This window comes from Oryctolagus cuniculus, chromosome 1 (genome assembly GCF_964237555.1).
Source record: "Oryctolagus cuniculus chromosome 1, mOryCun1.1, whole genome shotgun sequence".
NCBI classification, from domain to species: domain Eukaryota; kingdom Metazoa; phylum Chordata; class Mammalia; order Lagomorpha; family Leporidae; genus Oryctolagus; species Oryctolagus cuniculus.
The window spans coordinates 76686949-76704889 of record NC_091432.1 but is presented as its reverse complement, the minus strand read 5'-3'; the positions used below and the strand labels follow the sequence as shown (position 1 = coordinate 76704889).

General features: G+C 38.4%; 1 protein-coding gene across 7 annotated transcripts in view; it reads left to right on the top strand.

Annotated features, from left to right (window-relative positions):
• Positions 1-17941, top strand: part of DLG2 (discs large MAGUK scaffold protein 2) — a 2256157-nt gene that overhangs the window by 3218 nt on the left and 2234998 nt on the right. For all 7 annotated transcript variants that reach the window (XM_051821188.2, XM_051821179.2, XM_051821160.2 and 4 more), the window contains one exon: positions 10696-10827. In XM_051821188.2, coding sequence (XP_051677148.1) covers positions 10696-10827 — 132 coding nt within the window. The remainder of the gene's footprint in view (positions 1-10695; positions 10828-17941) is intronic.

Sequence of the window (17941 nt, the reverse complement as noted above, 5' to 3'; positions counted from 1 at the left end):
CTTAAAGGTTTCTGAACCCAATAGACTGAGTTTGTGAAAAGTTTTTACGTTTAAAAACTGTTATAGAAATTGCTGATATGTTCTTGAAAATTATAATGCTAATGAGAAAGTAATTATAGTGGTTTTCTTTTTTCTTATTTCTTATCTTCCTCACCTCCTTTTCTCTTCCTTTATCAAAATGAATTGATGTAGTGGATCAAAAATTTTAAGGCATCAATGAGATTTTTTTATTTTAAGAGTTATTTAGGCTGGCGCCGCGGCTCACTAGGCTAATCCTCTGCCTTGTGGCGCTGGCACACCGGGTTCTAGTCCTGGTTAGGGCGCCGGATTCTGTCCCAGTTGCCCCTCTTCCAGGCCAGCTCTCTGCTGTGGCCAGGGAGTGCAGTGGAGAATGGCCCAAGTCCTTGGGCCCTGCACCCCGTGGGAGACCAGGATAAGTACCTGGCTCCTGCCATCGGATCAGGGTGGTGCGCTGGCTGCAGTGCGCCAGCCGCGGCGGCCATTGGAGGGTGAACCAACGGCAAAGGAAGACCTTTCTCTCTGTCTCTCTCTCTCACTGTCCACTCTGCCTGTCAAAAAAATAAAAAAATAAAAAAAAACCAGAATGCTAAAACATATGATATGATATTACAGTATTTAACTTTCAGTACAGGCCTTCAAATCTATTTATACAGACTATCATGTCACTGAGTATAGTTGCAAAAAAAAGTCTAAGGAAATAAAGCATCATATTATTGAATAATATCAGGTAGACTTCCTCACAAGTTTAAAAGAAGCTCAGAAGATAATTAACAGAATATTTTTTACAAACACAGAAGTGAAATGAGCATCTATTTCAAAATATGAGAAGCACTGAATTCTTTCACATATGTAAGAATAACAAAATAATGTTCAAAAAAGAAAGTGCACTGTACTAAAACAAAAAAAATGCTCGTTGAAACATATTTAATCCTTAAAACATAAATCTTCTGCTGGAAATACAGGGAAAGACACAACTAAATTCATTAACTTTTACTTCTTACATTAACACAAAATCATAATTAATTTCAAAAGTCTTGTTCAAATAGCCCCTTACAACACATTATGATCTTGCATGATATCAGAGAATGCTAATACAACTTATTTTGAATTGGCCTACATTTTTGCAACTTTAAATATATCAAAGATTTCCCTAAGGTCTCAATTGGAAGCAAATGAATTTACTACCATATGTAACAGTAACAACTGTTGAGGCAAAAAAAAATCTGTAATGGAGAAACAGAAGAGTCTTCAGTTAACAAAACTGAGATCTACAAAAATGTGAAAAGACTGGAGTGGGAGATGTATAAAGTAATATCATGAAACAAAAGAGCAGTGACTGTGGGGGAGGGAGGATTTGAGGTTAAGCAGTTTCAGTTTATCAAAGAGCAGTCAAGATAAGTACCTAAAGTTGGGTTTAGTGATACTTTATACCCATTGCCACTTCCCACCAAGGTTGCGCGTTATCAAAGTATCTCCTCTCTCCTTTACACCTATATACAAAACACCAAGTGCGAAATCACTGTCTTAGGAAAATTTCCTATTTTTTATATTCAACAATGACTACAGACTTGGCTCAGTGGGGATATTGATTAAAATCACATTAAATCTACCTCTTCCATTACATCTAACATATGGAACAATGAAAACAGAAAAAGATTTAAAGTGATGGAGAACAATATTTGGTGCATAATAAATCTAAGTTAAATCTTAAAATATTTTGTATTATAGGAGCAATGGAGATAGTAAGCTTAGCTAATTCAAAAATAAGCCATATTTAACTTGTTTGATTAGTTATCTATAATATTCCAAAGATATATATCCTAAAACTGACAGTTTAAAGAGATTAAAAATAAGACACATTATTTCTCTAACTAGGTCAATTCATAAGTTACATAATGCATATGGTTTAGTAGAATACCAATATATATTTTGCCAATTAGAACTTGTTGATGGGGCAGGCATTGTTGCACAGCAAGTTCAGCCGCTGCCTGCAATGCCAGCATGGCATATAAGTTCAGAGTTCCTGAGTTCAGAGTCCCCACTGCTCTACCTCCAAGCCAGCTCCCTGCCAATGTGCCTGGGAAAGTAGCAGAAGATGACCCAAGTGGTTGGGCTCCTGCCAGCCACGTGGGAGACCCCGAGGGAGTTCCACTTATGGCTTCAGCCTGGTCAAGGCCTAGCTATTGTGGCATTTAGGGAGTGAACCAGTGGATGAAAGAGTTATCTCTCTCTCTCTCTCTTTCTCTCTCTCTGGAATTCTGCCTTTTAAATAAATAAATAACTCTTTTTTTTTTTTTTTTGACAGGCAGAGTGGACAGTGAGAGAGTTAGACTTTTTTTTTTGCAACTATACTCAGTGACATGATAGTCTGTATAAATAGATTTGAAGGCCTGTACTGAAAGTTAAATACTGTAATATCATATCATATGTTTTAGCATTCTGTTTTTTTTTATTTTTTTATTTTTTGACAGGCAGAGTGGACAGTGAGAGAGAGAGACAGAGAGAAAGGTCTTCCTTTGCCATTTGTTCACCCTCCAATGGCCGCCGCGGCTGGCGCGCTGCAGCCGGTGCACCACCCTGATCCGATGGCAGGAGCCAGGAGCCAGGTGCTTTTCCTGGTCTCCCATGGGGTGCAGGGCCCAAGCACCTGGGCCATCCTCCACTACACTCCCTGGCCACAGCAGAGAGCTAGCCTGGGAGAGGGGCAACTGGGACAGAATCCGGCGCCCCGACCGGGACTAGAACCCGGTGTGCCGGCGCCGCTAGGTGGAGGATTAGCCTAGTGAGCCGCGGCGCCGGCCCAGCATTCTGTTTTTTAAAAGGAATAGTAAGTTATATAAGTAAAAATTTTTTTCTTTTAAGAATTATTTATTTGAAAGTCAAACTTACACAGAAAGAGAAGGAGAGGCAGAGAGAGAGAGAGAGAGAGAGGTCTTACATCCAATGGTTCACTCCCCAATTGGCTGCAATGGCCGGAGCTATGCCCATCCGAAGCCAGGAGCCAGGAGCTTCTTCCCTGTCTCCCACGCAGGTGCAGGGGCCCAGGGACTTGGGCCTTCTGCTGCAGTTTTCCCAGGCTGTAGCAGAGACTGGATCGGAAGTGGAGCAGCCAGGAATAGAACTGGCGCCCACATGGGATGCTGGACTGCAGGTGGTGGCTTTACCCGCTATGCCACAGCGCTGGCCCCATAATTAGAATTCTGATGCATGATATTGCTATATATCTTATGGACACTTTTGAAATTGAGATTTTTGTTTTGTGGGTTCACAATTTTATAAAAGTCTTTGCTTCTGGTTGGCTGTGTAGTTTATAAAAATATTATTTCTGTTTTTCTTTTATTCTCTTTGGGAATGGACCTTAGATGTATTTTGCTTACCTGTTCCTTATTTAAAGTTTTCTTGTTTCTCTGTTTGTTTCCTGCATTTAGTGGCTTACCTGCTTCTTTGGAGTATCATTCTAATTTACATTTGTCTCCCATATCTGGGTATATTCTGCTTCTATCTCTAGCTTTTCTTAAGTTCTTAAAATAATTTTTTTAGAATCAATAAAGGGGAAATATATATCTGAATTTTTTAAAAAGTGATTTATTTATTTATTTGAAAGGCAGAGTTACACAGAGAGGCAGAGGTCTTCCGTCTGCTGGTTCACTCCCCAAATGGCTGCAGCTGCCAGAGCTGGGCTGATCCAAAGCCAGGAGCCAGGATCTTCTTCTGGTTTCCCACGTGGGTACAGCGGCCCAAGGAATGGGGCCATCTTCTACTGCTTTCCTAGGCCATAGCAGAGAGCTGGATTGTAAGTGGAGCTGCTGGGACTTGAACCGGCACTCATTTGGGATGCTGACACTGCAAGCGGTGGCTTTACCCTCTATGCCACAGCGTTGGCCCCATGAATCGGAATTTAATGATTGAACAAGAATGGATATTTTATTCATTTTGAAATATTTTACTTTTTGTGTGAACTTTCATGTCTACCATTCTAGTGCTATGTACAGATGATTTTTCCATTTCACAAAACTTCATATTTATTTTTTTCACCATAGCCAATGTAACTCTAAAGAGTGCTGAATATTCCCAGAGATACATTGGAAAAAACAGTTTTTAAAGTTTTGTGATTTCTGTAAGTCAAAGTAAAATAATTTATTAAAATTTTTTAGATGAAAACTTCTCCAAAAGGATCATCTTGACTTTGCTTAGAAATTGTGAAGCCAAATTTTTTTGATTTTGGAAAATTTTCTGGGCTGGCATTGTGGTGTAGCAGGTTAAGCCTCCACCTGTGTTGCCAGCCTCCCATGTGGGCACTGGTTTGAGACCCAGCTGCTTTACTTCCAACCCAGCTACCTGCTAATGTGCTTGGGAAAGCAATGAAAGATGACGGCCGAAGTGCTTGTGCCCCTGCACGCATGTGGGAGACCTGGAAGAAGCTCCAGGATCCTGGCTTTGGCCTGGCTCAGCCTCGGCCATTGTGGCCATTTGAGGAGTGAACTAGCAGATAGAAGATGTTATTCCCCCTTTATCTGTAACTGCCTTTTAAATAAATAAAAAATAAATCTTAAAATAAAAGGAAATATTCACTAATCCAGAAGGCATAAAGAAGTGGTATTTTGCACAGAGAAATAGAAGAATATATTTTGTGTTCAATTACTGATTAGCAGTATGTCTAGTAGGCATACAGGAAAATGATCTGTTAATTGATTTTGTTTTATACGTCTTGTGTGTTCAGAATGTGCACAGATTATATTCTAATGGCTTGGTATTGTAAAAGGTGTGAACTGCTATATTTGGGGGAATTGTCCAAGAGCTGCATTCATGATAGAACAATTGGTCTCTGTTTTTAGTCCTATTAGTAATAGTTTTTGGGTAGAAGAATCAGTGAGAAGATGCGTATAAAACATTGTATTTTTAAAATATTGAATTAAAACATTCATTTTTTTTAAAGATTTATTTATTTACTTGAAAGTCAGAGTTACACAGAGAGAAAGAGAGAGGTCTTCCATCCGCTGCTTCACTCTCCACTTGGCCGCAATGGCCAGACCTGTGCTGATGCAAAGCCAGGAGCCAGGAACTTCTTCCAGGTCTCCCATATGGGTGCAGGGGCCCAAGGACTTAGGCCATCTTCTACTGCTTTACCAGGCTATAGCTGAGAGCTAGATTAGAAGTGGAGCAGCTGGGACTGGAAACCAGTGCCCATATGGGATGCCGGCACTGCAGGTGGAGGCTTTACCCGCTGTGCCACAATGCTGGCCCCAAAAACATTCAATTTATTAAGCTTTTGTCAAGAAATAAATCCCTCATGATTCTATAGTAATATATTCACCAAATTACAACAGTATATTTTTTCTTAATTAAACGTTGTCTTTGTATGTTCATATTTCTTAATACATACTGTGTTACTGTGTCAGTGATTATAAAATATTTTTTAGTATAAGGCTGAGATGCATAATATATTTTTTATTGGAAAAAAGGGACCTATTTCCCAGCTACAGTTCTTGTCCAGGAATTTGTAGCAGTCAAGACACTAGGGCTCTGTATTCTCAATGTAGGTTGCTTTGTCAGCAAAGGATCATGAGTTTTACCCAGTCTCTTCTGTCCAGTCAGTCATTCTGAATTCCAACTAGTAAGCTTGCTGCATGATTCAATTTTTAGCAAGTTTCTCAAAGCTATTTTAAGAATTATGAACAAATCACCTCTGTTATGAAACAGTACTCTTGATCTTATTTATTTTAGGATTTAAAATCAAGAGGAATGATGTATTATAAAGTAGAAAATCCTATGAAAATGAATTGTTAAATTTAAACTCTCAAAAGTGATGGGTAAGCTCTTGGGAAAGCAGTGGAGGATGGCCCAAGCCCTTGGGCCCCTGCCACCCACGTGGGAGACCCAGATGGATCTCCTGGCTCCTGACTTTGGCCTGGCCCAGCCCGGCCGTTGCAGCCATTTGGGAAGTGGACCAGTGGATGGAAGATCTCTCAGTTTGTGTCTCTCCTTCTTTCTGTAACTCTGCCTTTCAAATATAATGCATCTTTTTTTTAAAAAAAGTTATGGCTAAGATTTTGTCTGCCATTTCTTCTGATGATACCATCTTGCTAACTACTGAGACACTAACTTTGTTAGGGTGAGATTCTGAGGCTTTTGTTGGGGAATTGTTACTTTGGATATCTTTGCGTGTAATCGTTATTACTGGAAGTTTGGTGAGACTTGGAGTGAACATGTTAGATTCTGTTTCTCTCTCTCTCTCTCTTTTTAAAAAGATTATTTATTTGAAAGTCAGAGTTACACAGAGAGAGGAGAGGCGAAGAGAGAGAGGTCTTACATCCAATCGTTCACTCCTCAATTGGCCACAATGGTCGGAGCTGTGCCCATCCGAAGCCAGGAGCCAGGAGTTTCTTCCCTGTTTCCCATGGAGGTGCAGGGGCCCAGGGAGTTGAGCCTTCTGCTGCTGCTTTCTCAGGCTGTAGGAAAGAATGGATCGGAAGTGGAACAGCCAAGTCTCGAACCGGCACCCCTATGGGATGCTGGCACTTCAGGCCAGGGTGTTAACCCATTGTGCCACAGCGTTGGCTCCAGATTCTGTTCTCTTTAAAACCCTTCAAAGATAATAAACAAGCTAACCTTCTTTTAAATGGTAAAGTAATGTATACACTTAAGGCAATAGTTTTGTTTGTTTCTATTTATTTAATCATTAACCCATTCAGTATGAATTTATTGAGTGCCTGCTGTGTGCCAGATGCATTTTTTTTTTTTTTTTGCAGTGGCAAATGATATCCAGTCTTTGCCTCTAATATTCTTGGAACTTGTTGGGGAAGCATATATGGGAATAAGCAATTTGATTCTATGTGGTGAGGTTATCACATTGTCATGGAGATAAATAAGAATTATTCAGTACCATCTATGGAAGTTGTTATGTTTAAGATGAGACTCATTGCCCACCCCCCAGCAAAAGTTTAACAGGAACTGTTCCTGAACCTGTGGGGCTCTCTCGTGTGCGCGCGCTCTCTCTCTCTCGATCTTTCTCTTACACCCTCCTTCTCCCTCTTTTCCTTCTTTACCCCTTCCCTCTGGTCTGTCAGGTTTCCCCACCAATAAACCCTTTTGCTTTAAAAATAAAAAAAGATGAGGCACAAAAGATGGGTAGAAATTTAGCGGACAGTGTGAGAAATGATAACATGTTGTTTCAGATAATTATCTATTTTCTTTGCCTTAAAGTATACTATCACATCCTGTGTTGTCTTTATGATCATCATCAGGTGCAGGAGTAGCAGCAATGAAAAAACCTAGCGTAAAAACCTAGACCAGCATTAAGACCTGGATGCCAGAAGGAACAAGTTCAGATAATCATTGAGCTGGACACTTGCCCTATAGATTTAGGGAGATAAATATCCTTTTATTTTCTATTATTCAATTTTGCTTTTTACTTTTTTTTTTTTTTTTTTTGATAGGCAGAGTGGACAGTGAGAGAGAGAGACAGGTCTTCCCTTGCCGTTGGTTCACCCTCCAATGGCCGCCGCTGCAGCCGGCGCAGCGCGCTGATCCGATGGCAGGAGCCAGGAGCCAGGTGCTTTTTCCTGGTCTCCCATGGGGTGCAGGGCCCAAGCACCTGGGCCATCCTCCACTGCACTCCCTGGCCATAGCAGAGAGCTGGCCTGGAAGAGGGGCAACCGGGACAGAATCCGGCGCCCCGACCGGGACTAGAACTCGGTGTGCCGGCGCCGCAAGGTGGAGGATTAGCCTATTGAGCCACGGCGCCGGCTCAGTGCTTTTTACTCTTAATCACTCCTTTTTGATGTTTTCTCCACTTCCCTGGGGAAGTGTGCTTAAGGTAAGGTTCTATCTGGCCCTTGATCATCTTTGTGCAATAGCTTACCTCTGAGACAAGAGTTGTATCTAGATAATTTTGTCTGATCTGGAAGAGATTTACTGCTTCAAAGCCATAGGCTCTTATTTGTTTTCCTAGAATTTCTGTGTTTCTGCTTGCCTAGAAGCATTAGGATGCCGTTCTTCTATGGGGTCTTGTTCAATAAATGCTAACTCAAATCATTAGTGATAAAACTATAGTTTTGTTGTATCATCTTGAAATATAAATTTTAGATTTATAAAGCATAAAGTACAAGATTTATTTATTTGCTTGAAAGAGTTACACAGAGAGGGAGGGGGGAGGGGAAGGGAGGGGGGAGGTCTTCCATCTGCTGGTTCAGTCCCCAAATGTACTGATCCGAAGCCAGGAGATAGGAGCTTCCCAAGGACTTGGGCCATCTTGTACTGCTTTCCCAGGCCATAACAGAGAGCTGAATCGGAAGTGGAGCAGCCGGGACTTGAACTGGTGCCCATATGGGATGCAGGTGTCAGCTTTAGCAACTATGACATAGTGCTGGCTCCACCCTATCTTGTAGAGTATTGAGTTTCCACAATCTAGAACATAGTAAGATACTCAAGAAATACTTGATTAATAAATGAAAGAACTTACTTTTTCTATATGCAAGACTTGTAAAGGCAGGGCAATTTCATGTTATGAATACAATAGCTATTTTAATAAATATATGTGAAAATTAGTGATTCAAAATTTAGCTTTAATTGTAAAATTCAGTGTACAATTTATGATTCAGGGTCAAGTTTAATTTTCTTTTACATAGAAATATGCTGAACTTTATTTCTGAGGATTAAGAGAGGTATTATGGAGAGTACACTATACTTGGGACCAAAAGCATTAGAATTAAGCTCCAAATCTGTTAGTAGTGCTGTCATTTTGGCCAAGCCACTATGATTTTCAGTTTCATTTAAAATGGCCATAATATAACTTCTCAGTTGTGAGAATCAGATAAAATAATGCATGTAAAATTTTATTCTGACCTGTAAAAATGTTGAATAAATTTAAGTAAAGGAATTTCATCATTCTAAGTGCTTTTCTCTCCAAGATTCATTATATATTTACTTCACTCTTTTCTCTTTTATACTTTGATCTTAGTTTTCCTAACATTACCACCCTATGTTCTAAGACTTTTTCTTTTTTTTAGCCATGACAAATTATTTTATGTGTTTTTCTTTTCTTTCTGAACGTTCATTTCACAGTTAATAAGTAGGGTTTTATTTATTTAAGGATTTATTAATTTATTTGAAAGGCAGAGTTACAGAGAGAAATAGAGAAAGAGATCTTTCATCCACTATTCACTCCCCAAATGGTTGTAACAGCCAGAGCTGGGCCAGGCAGAAGCCAGGGGTCTGGAATTCCAACACGTCTTCTATGTGGTTGTGGGGCCCAAGTACTTAGGCTATTCTCTGCTGCTTTTTCAGGTGCATTAGGAGGGAGTTGGATTAGAAGTAGAGCAGCTGGAACTTGAACTGGTGCTCATATGTTGCAGGTGGCAGCAAGTGAGGCTTTTACATAAACTATCTTTTTAATTTGCATCTTAATCAGAAATATAACAATAAATTAACCACCATTCAAGTTAGAACTGTTCATTCATTAATTCTACCCTACGTTGGCTATCATTGTCTTGAGAATCAACTGACTAGTGAAGTTTACAATATAAGGTTACATGTATTACCCTTACATAATTTATAAAAAATTTCATGTATGTGGATAGGTGCATGGAACCACTGCTTTCCCAGGTGCAGTAGCAGGGAGCTAGATTGGAAGTATAGCAGTCAGGACTCAAACCTGTGCCCATATGGGATGCTGGTGCTGTAGGTCGCGGCTTTTACCGGCTGAGCCACAGCAGTGACCCTAAGATTTAAATTTTTAACTTTATTTTTGAATTCATTTGAAAGGAAGGCAGGGAGGGAGGCAGAGGGAGCGGGGATGGACAGGGAGAGAGGGAGAGGAGAGAGATGCTCATCAGTTGGTTCACTCCTTAAATCCAAATGATTGCGATCAGGTGCTCCTCTTGTGAGTGGGAGGGACCCAAGTGCTTGAGTCATGTGCTGCCTCCCTGGTTGCATATTAACAGGAAGCTTGAATAGGAAACAGAGCTGGGATTCAAACCCATGCCCTCTGATATGGGATGAGCATGAAATAGCTAACCACTGTGCCAAATGCCCATTCCATGTAGTGGGCACTGGCATATGTTGTTCTACTTAATCCCAGGACCTGTGAGAATTGAAGCTAAGAGAAATTTTTTTTTTTTTTTTTTTTTGACAGGCAGAGTTAGAGAGACAGAGAGAAAGGTCTTCCTTCTGTTGGTTCACCCCCCAAATGGCCGCCAGGCCTGCACGCTGCACCGATCAGAAGCCAGGAGCCAGGTGCTTCCTCCTGGTCTCCCATGTGGGTGCAGGGCCCAAGCGCTTGGGCCATCCTCCACTGCCTTCCTGGGCCACAGCAGAGAGCTGGACTGGAAGAGGAGCAACTGGGACAGGATCTGGTGTGCTGGCACCGCAGGTGGAGGATTAGCTTGAGCTGCGGCGCCGGCCAGGATAATTTTTTTAAGATAAGAGTATTACACGTACTATGTGAACGTCTATTGGCTAGCATTGTATTTTGCTTTACAACTGCAGATTACTTAGTCACAACTATGGAAATATACTAGGTTATTGAAATCAGGTGTTTAACCAGTTTCTTATGACAGTTCATGAAATTTATGATTATTTTATCTTGTGTCAGGAAATTAGGAATACAACTATACAATAATGTTAGCTTACTACTTTTCTTAGATTGTAATATAATTTTAAAATCATATTTTTCAGATACTGATCGAGCTTTATCATTATTGGAAGAATATTGCAAAAAGTTAAGGAGACCAGAGGAACAGCTGCTGAAAAATGCTGTTAAAAAGGTGATGAGTATCTTTAAGAGCAGCTTATTCCAAGCTTTGCTAGGTATGTGTTAAAAAATTCTTTACCATATTAGTGGTCAGAGTGGGGCTTAATGGTTTGAATAATGTGGTAAAAGAACCTGATGTTAACCAAATTTCAAACGAATAACTTCTTGGTAGTGGAATGGAGGATTTTTGTTTACTTTGTTTTCTTTTCTTATTCAAGGTTAACTTAGAAAAGAATTGTTAAAAAATATAAATCAATATGGATTACTGAAAAAATATATAGTGAAGAAATTTTCTTATAGAGGAAAAATTTTCACAGGAGAAAAAAACCCCGAGTATTTTACTGTAAAAAGTTGAGGATGAATGTGATAAAGAAATTGCCTTCTTCTAGAAATGGTCTAACATGAAAATCACAGATTATAATCAGAATCAAAGTTTTACTGTAAAATAAAATAAAGCACTCTTTCATATTCTTTGCTTTTCTTAATAGGAAAGTTTGATATCCAGAACTGAAAAGTCTATTGAAAAATCTCAGTGTTTTGGGATTCTTCCTAATTTTGTGAATCAAACTATACGATGTTTTACCTTATGCTTATTCTCCAACTTGTTAAGAATTGTGAAGAAAATAAAGGATATGATTTGCTTATATTGTTATGCATAGATATTTGGAATTTTGCAAAAGTTAGCTTTTCTTTTTTCATATTTTAGGAGATAAACTAAAGATATAAATATTCCCACCAAAAAATCTTACTGAATAATTCTTAAAAACCTACATTGCGAGTATATTTCACTTTGTGTTTCTATGGGGGTGCAAACTGTTGAAATCTTTACTTAATGTATACTAAACTGATCTTCTGTAAAAAAAAAAAAAAAAAAGAAGAAGAAATTATCAATTCCCAACTTGACTCTCACTGGGATTAAACATGACAATAGGTCTGATCTGATTTAATCATCATTTAAAAAATCATCTATTATTTTTCACTTTATGTTTCTGTGTGGGAGCAAACTGTTGAAATCTTAATGTATGCTAAACTGATCTTCTGTATATAAAGAGAATCGAAAATGTATCCTCATGTGAATGGAAGGGGAGAGGGAGTGGGAAAGGGGAGGGTTGCGGGTGGGAGGGATGTTATGGGGGGGAAGCCATTGTAATCCATAAGCTGTACTTTGGAAATTTATATTCATTAAATAAAAGTTAAAAAAAATGACAAAAGATAATAAAAAAAGATGAAACTTAACCTTAAAAAAAAAACCTACACTGCATACAGTATGTTTTAAAGAAATAACTGAGCTTACTATTTATTTTCATGGCTTTTTCAGGTGTAGTGGTTCTTGACATGACATCTAAAAATGGGAATTTATGAGGCTTAATCTTAAATTTTTTACTTATGTTCTCATAATGTCTATACTTACTGATAAGAACTCCAACTTTACAGTTTGAATATAATTTTAAAAATCACTAAATGTCAAACATCTGAAAATCAGTTTATTGAATAGAAATAGAAGTAAAAAGCTTTATAGGATTATTGTGGGTTATTTTATTTTATTTTTTTAAAGATGTATTTATTGGCCGGCGCCGCGGCTCACTAGGGTAATCCTCCGCCTTGCGGCGCCGGCACACCGGGTTCTAGTCCCGGTCGGGGCGCCGGATTCTGTCCCGGTTGCCCCTCTTCCAGGCCAGCTCTCTGCTGTGGCCAGGGAGTGCAGTGGAGGATGGCCCAAGTGCTTGGGTCCTGCACCCCATGGGAGACCAGGATAAGTACCTGGCTCCTGCCATTGGATCAGCGCGGTGCGCCGGCCGCAGCGCGCCAGCCGTGGCAGCCATTGGAGGGTGAACCAATGGCAAAGGAAGACCTTTCTCTCTGTCTCTCTCTCTCACTGTCCACTCTGCCTGTCAAAAAAAAAAATGTATTTATTTATTTGAAAGTCAGAGTTACAGAGAGAGAAGGAGAGGCAGGGAGAGGTCTTCCATCTGCTGATTCACTCCCTAACTGGCCACAGCTGTAGGAGCTGCGCCAATCCGAAACCAGGAGCTTCCTCCTGGTCTCCCACATGAGTGCAGGGGCCCAAGTCCTTGTACCCTCTTCTGCTTTCTCAGGCCATAGCAGAGAGCTGGATTGGAAGTGGAGCAGCCCAGACTTGAATCGGTGACCAAATGGGATGCTAGCACTACAGATGGCAGCTTTACCCCCAGTGCTGGCCCAGGTTAATTTAAAATATTTTATTGTAGGGGCCTGGTGCTGTGGTACAGCAGTTAAAGCCCCAGCCTACAGCACAGGCTTCCCATATGGGCTTTGATTTGAGTTCTGCTTGCTCCACTTCTGATCCAGCTCTCTGCTATGGCCTGGGAAAGCAGTAGAAGATGGCTCAAGTCCTAGGGCCCCTGTACCTATGTTGAAGACTTGGAAGAAATTCCTGGCTCCTAGCTTTGGATCAGCTCAGCTTTGGCCATTGTGGTGTTCTGGGGAGTGAACCAGCAGATAGAAGACCTCTGTCTGTCTGTCTCTCCAACTCTGTCTTTCAAATAAATAAAAATTTTTTAAAAAATTAACTATTCTATTGTGGCTAGCAAGAATTAATCACAAAAATAACTGTAATCATCTCAGCTGGCATTAAATAAAAGTAACTCTCAGTAGAGGCTCACAGAATTTAAATAAACTCGGTCATTAGAGAATAGTATTTGAGAGGGCATTTTGAAACCACAGGTTTCACAATTAAAAACTAATTGTTTCATATAGTTGATAATTAGCAAAGACCATTAATTAAATGGCAGTGTATCTAAATAGATTTGTGTGCTGTATTTGTTTAAGACTGGTTAAATCTTTTAAGAGCCTGAGCTTTTGAGAACTTGATTTAGGAAGAGCATTTTTGGATGATTTAGATAACTCTTCATTTTGATAATGTAATCATTTGATAACATAATATTATTACCTAGGACATAAAACAAATGAGTGCCATATAATTGCATTTTGCCATTATTTTAAGTGAGTGATAAATATCTTGGCTTAAAACCTGTGGTGAAATTTGAATTTCTCTAAAATGAAAGGCAACAATAATCTGTAAAAAGCTGTTATGTAAGCAATCCCAATGCCCAGCTTTGAGTGAATAGATTTGCTTTAGCTGATCTTTAAAATTCATTTTAGGATAAACCTGAGTACAAATAATGGAGTACCATTGTACAACAAAAATAATTTTCTGTTGAATTCTGTGTGGGTAGCTAAATACTGATTTCTTCTTATTGAATGTTTGAGTGTGTCACTGTATTTTCTTTAAGGACACAAAAGAAGAAAGTCATATAGCCTTTTACATCCTGAAGAGGATTTATATTTTTGTAAAAGCATAGATAGGGAGGCATTGATAGATAGGACATTGTTTGTGTTTTAAAATTTGCTTTGTATCTGAACCAATTTCCTCAGTCTTTTTTTTTTGTTTGTTTGTTTATAAGTAATAGTAACTTTACCCATTGTTTTGATATAGTACATGGAAAGAGTATATTGCAGGAGTCCCCACTAACTGCAAAAACACAAGGGAATTATAATGCAGAAAAAGGACAAAAATGGATGATAAATTATGTTACTATCATTGTATAATGTGCTTTAAGTCTTACATGTGACTGGGAAACCAAATCCTCTTTTTTACAGATGAAAAGCATCACTAACTGTACAAATGAATGCTATCTTCATTTTGTGATCTTTCATGATATGCTAGAAAAGAACACTACTATATCTCGGTATCATCTTTGAGGACAAAAATTCTGCCTATATAACTGTGACCAGTATTATAGGGTACAAAACATTTATAAATTTGTTTTGTGGTAACACAACAGAATATGATAACAAAAGCATTAGTTTTTAAATTAATTTTAAAAATATAGCTTTAATTATAAAGGTAATCATTTGGATTTTTTTTGTAATGAAGGAGAATATAAAATCCATTGATAAAATACAAGCTATGTGATAAGCATGGAGAATGATGAACTGTTTAACTTTATTCTAAAGCCCCTGTATTAATTCTTTTGATTTCTCATTTTAACAATAGCTGAAAGTGGAAAAAAGTCACTTTTGTTATTTTGAAAATTAGTAATCAATGTTCATTGAGGTACAAACACAAAAAATATTAAAAAGGGCAATATGCTAGAAGCTACACATTTTGATGCCAGGACTAGGGTGACATCTTGTGGCAAAACTAAGAAAAAAGCTTATCCTATGGAAAATTACAGTTTTATGGTGATTACAATATCAGTACCTTCAAAATTTGCATATAAGTGGATTGGAATCCCATGATTTCCTACAAGCTAATTTAAGTCTTTCATTTAGAGTAACTAAAATATTTGGATTCTCAAGGCACTCTACTAGGTTATTCTTCATTTTGATGAGAAGGGGCAAGATGGAACATTTTTCTTATTTTTATAGTCTTCAAAGTCTACTTTGAAAACTTAAGTCTCTGTATTACCATCACAATTATTTATTTAAAAATGTTAATACAATGGGTCAATTCATTTTTATGTGTGTGACACAAATATCCTTTGTTTTTATAATTTGTTGAGAATTGTGTCTTATTCTTTAGTCATTACTTACACAAGTATGGAAAGGACTACACATATTTCATCCTTTTCTGGAATCTTACTTGCCTTGTTTATCTAATTTGTCCTCTCGTTTCACTATTTGAGAGGAAAATTTTGGGAAAGACTTACAACAGAATGGGCAATAAAGTGGTACTTTATTTAAAACTCTACTAGTAGTGATATCTTACAAAAAAGTGCCCATCCTGTTTTATGGAGACTGGTAAACCTTATATATCAGACTCTGTGTTAGAGTATAATATTTCTTATTTCCTTAAAACTTAACAGGGAGCCTTATGGCTACTTGAGATTAGTAGCAATAGGGGTTATACAACAAATGTATACATATTGGGATTTATCATTTCCTTGTTGGAAACTTCTGCCTTGTTCCTCCTTGCTAGAAGCTTTAACCAGCCCTTTGATTATATCTCACAACGTTTTGTTCATATTACTATAAAGCACTTACTATGTTTTCTTGTAATAAATTGAATACATTTTTACTCCCCCCAAGAGTCTGAGTAGTTTGAGGCTGGGGATTATATCTAATTAAGCTTTGTACCCCCAGAATGTGGATCGCTAAAGATAAAAATAGGCCTTTATTGCATTTTTATTTACTCAGTTTTTAAAATTCCTGTCATGTGATAGACATTGTGCTAAGCAATGGAGATGTAGGAGTGAACTACAGAGCGTGGTCCTTACCTTTAAGGGCAAGTGGAGAAAAGAGACATAAAATAAGGAACTAGTTAATTATTAATAATAATGGTGTTAAGGGTACAAAATAAATATGTATAATGGGTTTGTCACATTTTAGTTTGAGTAAAAAAAATCCAGCTACATATTTTCCCCAAATAGTAATTCTAATGTACTATTTTTATTTCAAAATAATATTTACTTGAAAACATCATGGCTACTTTGGTCTTATGTGTACTTTCTGCCACCTGATCATTAAGACATCAAAGATTTTTTTTTTTATAGATGATGGTGATTGTAAAGATCCATAGAGTTGGGTGAATTTGGGGCAACTTGGCTGTAATTTTCTAAAAGAGAGATTCTCCAAGCATGGTTCTTGGACCAGCAGCACCGGTCTCTTGTCAAGTTGGTTAGCATCGTAAATTTTTGGGTCTCAACCCAGACCTACTGAATCAGAAACTCTAAGTAGGGCTCAGCAAATAGTGATTTAGTAATCCTTCCAGGTGATTCTGAGGCATGTTAATGTTTGAGAACATGTGTTCTAAATGGGTAGATATTTAGCCATCTGGAGAAAGTAAAGTAATTGTTATTAATCTTTAACAAGTATAATGAATCATTCCCTTTCTGGAATGTATGTCTCAAGAGAATTCACAAATATCACTGTGGCATCTAAGTTTCCTTTGGAAATGAGATAGTATATAAGTAGTATGCCTGAAATATATAAGTGATTTTTTCCCTTTTTTATACTTAATGAAAATTTGTACCTCTGTTACTGTGGATGGAGAACAGTGAAGCTACATTGAGATGCTGCTGTTTGGCAGTAGGTGAGAGACTCACTCGATAATGCTTGCTGCATGTGTTTTGGTGAAACAAACAAGTTACATGTTACAGACCTTAAAATAAGTCTTGACTGGTTAAAACAATGAATTATTAAATTCTGAGATGCTAAGATCTACTATATTCCTGCTTAATTGTTTACAAAATCATGTAAATGAAAATGAGTGTAGGTATTCCAGTTACTGCATTTGAGTAATAATAATTAACAAGATATTCATGAAATGTTTAAATATGTAGACATATGCATGTGGATGTTTCTAAAACCAAATCTCTACTTAAGCTTAAAATCAATTGGGAAGGTAATATTCACAGATGTGCTAAAAAGTACAAGACAGCGTGTAGTCAAGGACTAAACTTTGGGATCTGAACCAAAGCATTATGGGAGTTCAGAGAAGCATGAGGTTATTATAGTTTGGTGTTATCATGAAAGCTTTTAAATAAAATGGAAACGAGCTGAGTCTTTTCACTGATAGGATGTGGGTTGGAAGAGAGGATGGAGAAAGACATTTTCCCTGTGCATCCATGTGTTCATTCATTTGCAGTATATTTATTGGATACTATGCCAAGCACTGTGATACACACTTGGGAGAGGGCATTAAGCAAAATTTCATAGTTTATATTAACAATTATGATAGGGGCCGGCGCCGAGGCTCACTTGGTTAATCCTCTGCCTGCGGTGCCGGCATCCCATATGGGCCCTGGGTTCTAGTCCCGATTGTTCCTCTTCCAGTCCAGCTCTTTGCTGTGGCCCGAGAAGGCAGTGGAGGATGGCCCAAGTGCTTGGGCCCCTGCACCTGCATGGGAGACCAGAAAGAAGCACCTGGCTCCTGGCTTCGGATTGGCGCAGCACCGGCCATGGCGGCCATTTGGGGAGTGAACCAAAAAAAGGAAGACCTTTGTCTCTGTCTCTCTCTCTCTCACTGTCTGTAACTCTACCTGTCAAATAAATTAAAAAAACACAATTGTGATAAGTGCTACAAAAGGGAATTAGAGGTTGCTACAAGTGAGAAATTTAACTTTAGCAGTGGAATCAGGGAAAACTTAAAAGAGTGGTATCTGAAGTGTTGAAAATTACATGGATTCA